Source organism: Miscanthus floridulus, chromosome 1 (genome assembly GCF_019320115.1).
Source record: "Miscanthus floridulus cultivar M001 chromosome 1, ASM1932011v1, whole genome shotgun sequence".
Lineage (NCBI taxonomy): Eukaryota > Viridiplantae > Streptophyta > Magnoliopsida > Poales > Poaceae > Miscanthus > Miscanthus floridulus.
Genome location: NC_089580.1, coordinates 27,393,300 through 27,398,152, shown reverse-complemented (window position 1 = coordinate 27,398,152; position 4,853 = coordinate 27,393,300). Strand labels below are relative to the sequence as shown.

General features: G+C 47.8%; 1 protein-coding gene across 1 annotated transcript; it reads right to left on the bottom strand.

The window, feature by feature from the left end:
• Window positions 1–314: 314 nt before the first annotated feature.
• Window positions 315–4,287, bottom strand: LOC136476661 (transcription factor bHLH110-like). The gene is made up of 7 exons (XM_066474590.1): window positions 4,135–4,287; window positions 3,554–4,021; window positions 3,230–3,310; window positions 3,004–3,069; window positions 1,565–1,630; window positions 1,215–1,265; window positions 315–1,074 (listed from the first exon to the last, which is right to left on the bottom strand). Exons 2-7 carry the CDS (start codon window positions 3,992–3,994, stop codon window positions 817–819), a joined length of 963 nt encoding a protein of 320 aa, XP_066330687.1. The 5' UTR covers window positions 3,995–4,021; window positions 4,135–4,287; the 3' UTR covers window positions 315–816.
• Between the last annotated feature and the right edge of the window lie 566 nt (window positions 4,288–4,853).

The following is a 4,853-nucleotide window of genomic DNA, read 5'->3' as shown; positions in this document are numbered from 1 at the left end:
AAACATTCGTCTCGTAATTTCCAACCAAACTGTATAATTAGTTTTTTTCGTCTACATTTAATGCTCCATACACGTATCGCAAGATCCAATACGGTGGCTACTGTAGTATTTTTTAGAAAACTTTTTAGAAACTAAACAAGCACTAAGGGCCTTTTTGAACCACTTTGCGACTCTCGTTCTGTGGACCAGCTTTGCCCGAAAGCTATGGAAGCAGGATCCTAGTACTGTCGGATGAACAACGCACTGTACAAAAATCTTCAACGAGTCGTCTCCGATGTGCACTGCACCGTCATGACTCATGAGTCTCGAAAAAACAATGCATGATATTGCAGTGGCTTGTGCAGTTCCAACTTCAAGGAGCAAGGATGGCAAACCGATTGCCGAGATCAACAGGCAGATAGGATACCGAAGCCGTCGCCGCACGACTCCCGAGCAGGCAACATCGACGGGGTAGCATTCATTCAATGCCTACCGGGAGGCGTGACAGCACAGGGACATTCGTGCCCAAAGATCTCGGCATCCCCACATCACTGTCTTCTACTACCCTTCTCTTATCTTAAGCTAGAGTTAAGAAAAAACAAAACCCCCCGTCCAAAAGCTTGCATTTGCATTGCATCCTGGCTGCTGTGGCAGCTGTGATCTGTGGAAATATGGATCCCTGCGCCTTTTTTTCCCACCAAAAGCAGCAGCAGCAGGCCAGCAGCAGTTTACTTTAGGCAAAAGGTGATGGAGTACCGGGACTGATTAGCTCAAAAGAGCCTACTGAAAGCCCTAAACCCTTCACATAATCTGTAAAGCAAGTGTGTCCGCAGTCAGCTAGGCCAGGTGCCCTTGGCGAGGGTGACAACCACCACCACCACCAGGCAGCAGCATTCCGCCGGCAGGCCCCTTGCTGTCCGCGGCCGCCGCCTTCGCCATCCCCATCCCCGCCGCCACGGACCAGAGGTCGGCGCCGTTGCCGCCGTGGCTGTTGCCGGCGAGGTGCTCCGTGCAGGAGACCGGCACGAGGCACAGGCCCCGGCTCCTCAGGTCGCTCGCCCGCGGCGGCTCCACCACCGTCCCTGCCGCGCTCTCCTGCGCCAAAGTACGAGCACAGGTGTTAATTAAGTTAAAAAAAAGTCTGGTTAATTATTGGCAGTAGAATAGTTATAGTAGTAATTAATTACTGCCAGTAAGTTTTGGGTTTGGGTTGGCGTTTGCCGCTCGGTGCTTACCGGGACGTGCGCTGAGACTGGCTGGCGCTGCATGTACGGCGAGCTCAGGACCTGACATGAAAAGCGACCGGTGTCAGTTAAGTCCCAAACAGTGAATGTACGGTGCTCCGGACCTGACCAGCAGACCTAGCCACCACAGCAGTATACGCAAAAGATATACAGACATTGACCAGCAGACCTAGCCACCACAGCAGTATACGCAAAAGATATACAGACATTTTACTGGGATTCCAGGATACATACATTTTACATTTTTACATGGCAGGAACACACTGTACTAAGCATTGTGTACTGCGCCTGTCCGTATGTATCGAGAAATAGAGAGAGAGTACTACTAGTAAACAGCGCACCTGAACTTGGTCGTGCAGGAAGCGTATGTATCCCAGCGCCTCGTGCAGAACGGAAGCCGTATCAGACTGGCAGCACCGCATCAGCGCCACAGATCACAGTAGCAGCGGCAAAGCAGGGCCGGGTCCATGCAAATGCAGTTATCATATCAACACGTCAGTCAAAGGTCAAAAAGAGGGCGACAGGGTTAATCCACTGCGCTAATTAAGGCGGTGTTTAAATCCAGCCAATAAAGTCAAGAGACGCATATCATATTAGGTGTTATAGGAGAGTGTTAGGATGATAAGGCCATTCTCAGTGCAAGATTTCATTGCGTGGTTTCCAAAAGCGCCATGTCATCTAAGGAGATTTGAGTAGATGAATGAATGAGATCTCTCAATGCAAAGGGCCTGTTTAGAATCCAAAAAATTTTGCGCAGTAACCGTCACATCGAATCTTACGGCACATGCATGGAGTATTAAATGTAGACGAAAAAAAAACTAATTACACAATTGGTCGAGAAATCACGAGACGAAACTTTTAAACCTAATTAGTCCATAATTAGACACTAATTACCAAATACAAACGAAATGCTACAGTGAGCCAAAATCCAAAAAATTTTGGATGTAAACGGGGCCAAAGTTTCACTTCACGATTTCATAGGCTAACATATCACTTAAATGTTGCATCTAAGTGACCAATGAGAGCTGTTGAAATGTGTGGAGATGAAACAAATTTTCTCAGCGGAGGTTTCATCCCAGTTTCATAGCCTTGGTAACTGTGTATCCAGGGTTTCATTCCCATGAAACCCAACTCCTCTCTCTCATCATAAATTTCTTGCCACGTCATGGCATGTCATTTAATAAGAATGAAACCTCAATAAAACTTGCATTGAGAATGGCCTAATAAAATAAAATCCACGAGACGAATTTATTAAGCCTAATTAATTTATTATTAGCACATGTTTATGGTAGCACCATATTATCAAATTATGAACTAATTAGACTTAAAAATTTATGTAATTAATTATTTTTTAGTCTATATTTAATACTTCGTACATAACATCATATATGATAGGGAACTAAACAACATATATGATAGGGAACTAAACAAGACCTAACTGCTGCTGTTGCTACTCCTAGCATGCAGATGCAGCACCAGCATCGCAGCGCAAGCAAGGGATACTATGCTCTGCACGTCGGTTAATGCGTATCAGTACTCCATGTCACTTTGACCGCTTTCTTTGGCTCAGAGTAGTAATGTGGCAGGGGAGGGGATGCTGCTAGTCTGTGCTGTAAGTTGAGCGGCCTGTTTGCTTTCGCCGGTGTTTGAAGGATTCACGGCAGGAGAAAGCCTCGCAGTGTCTACGTTTGCACCAGCAAAGGAAACGCCGAAAGGCAAGTACAGGTACAGGGAGCGAGTAAAGGGCGTATCGCCAAAAGCCTAGCGTCTGCCTTTTTACCTTTCCGAACGGAGAAACCAGCTGCTGCAGAGCTATGATCCTCTCCCCGAGCCTCTCCCTCCTCACCTAAAAAAAGATGATTTTTTTTATGGTTTTGGATGAATGAACTGATTGATTAGCGAAACATGAACAGCTCACTAATTTGGTCTAGTACTAATCAGTGTCAGATTGGCCCACAGCTGATTAGCAAACATTACTGTCACTCAAGCGGAAAGAAAGCACTAACCCTCGGCCTCTTGTTCGTAGCACCAGCAGCAGCAGCGGCAGACGCAGCCTTTCTTTGCTCACTGCTCCTTGATCCCTTCTTCTGCACAAGAACCAACAATTACCAACTACGTAGTGTACGTACTAGTTTATTACACAAATTGCAGCGACAACCGTTCATGAACCGCGCAAAGACCCAACAGAGACACCATCCAAAACCATCACTTATATTCACAATGCAAGAAACCATAGGTCTTTTTTTCCTCGATTCGAAGATAAAGAAAAAGAACCAATCCGGCTTGCAGCCAGTAGCAACGATGGCCTCAAGAGCAAGATGGAAACGCACCTTGAAAGCCTGTGGCTTTGAGCAGGAGACGGCGGAGATGGCTGTCGCAGGCGGCGAGGACGACATGGAGGAGATGGAGGAGGAGCACTCGGTGGTCGGGCTGGACTTCTGCGGAACAGCCGCCGGAATCGCGTGATCGCCTCCGTAGCACTGGAAGCCGAGGACGCCGTCGCCGTGGTACTGCTCTTGGGCAGCGAAGCTCAGCATGTGGTGGTAGGCGGGAGCCAGGTCCAGGTAGGAGGTGCAGGTCGTAGGCAACGACGCGGCAGCAGTGGTGGAAGTGGTGGCGCTGGTGGTGGTGGCGGAGACGACACTGGAAGTGAAGTAGGAGGAAGGGGACAGGCACAGCAGGTAGTCGTCTTCTCCGAGACCAAGCAGGTCCATGTAGCCGCGTCCTCCTCCTCCTCCTGCCTCTGCCATGATCTCCTCTTCCTTCACCATGATCACTAGAAGCTGGTACTACTGCCACTGCAGAGGAGAAGGAGATGACGAGTTACGAACAAGGAGGGATGTGGCAACAAGGTCAGATGGGTGGGCGATTTTGGATGCAAGAAGAGAAAGGGGAGAACGAAGATTGGTACCAGTCGGGGTTCTCTGCTTGGGTCAAAGAAGTTTCGCGCCTTGTTGTAGCCTTCTGCGGAAGCTGTCTCTCTCTGAGGTCTGAGCTCTGTCTCTGTGTTCAGATTCATACACACTTGAGCACGCCTCCACTTTTGAAGGGTTTTAATTAGGGAGCGTTGCACGAGATTGGAGAGAGACGGGCTGAGCTGAGCTCGGCTCAGGTCTGGTGAAAGGGGACCATTTTTCCGTCGTCTGTGCTTGCTCGTTTCGCCTATCTATAGGCAACAATCGATTGAGCAGTGTGTAAAAGAGAGCAGCACAATCACAATCAGCCTGTTCAGGCCGTAAACGATCGTGGATTATTTACTGCTAGCTAGTTTGGCGTAAGAGAAAAATATTGTTCCAGCTTATAATCCATCGGTCTGTTTGTTTGGCTGTGCTTGTTCGTTACTGGATCGCGAGGAAGCACTGTTGGCTGGTTTGGTGCGAGAGAAAAACACTGTTCCGGCTAAAAAATTACAATTGTTTACGAGGCAATAAGCCCAACCGATCAGGCTGCACGATCGTATACAAGCAAGCGGACAGATTTTGAGTAGGTAATGTGTTCTTTTTATTTTTCTTGTGAGACATGCGAGTAAAATGACGTGAAAGAAACAAAAAGTTGGGCTGGATCTGGCTTCGGTTATTGTTTGGCTAAAAACAGCAAAAGGTTAGATTTATTTTCCAGATCTAAACACCA

Bases quoted from the DNA above. Each gene is read 5' to 3' on its own strand.
- LOC136476661 (XM_066474590.1), bottom strand. From the start codon at position 3,994: ATGGTGAAGGAAGAGGAGATCATGGCAGAGGCAGGAGGAGGAGGAGGA. The intron at 3,311-3,553 runs GTGCGTTTCCAT...GTTCTTGTGCAG, and splicing joins CAAAGCCACAGGCTTTCAAG to AAGAAGGGATCAAGGAGCAG. The intron at 1,266-1,564 runs GTGCGCTGTTTA...TTTTCATGTCAG, and splicing joins TCCTGCACGACCAAGTTCAG to GTCCTGAGCTCGCCGTACAT.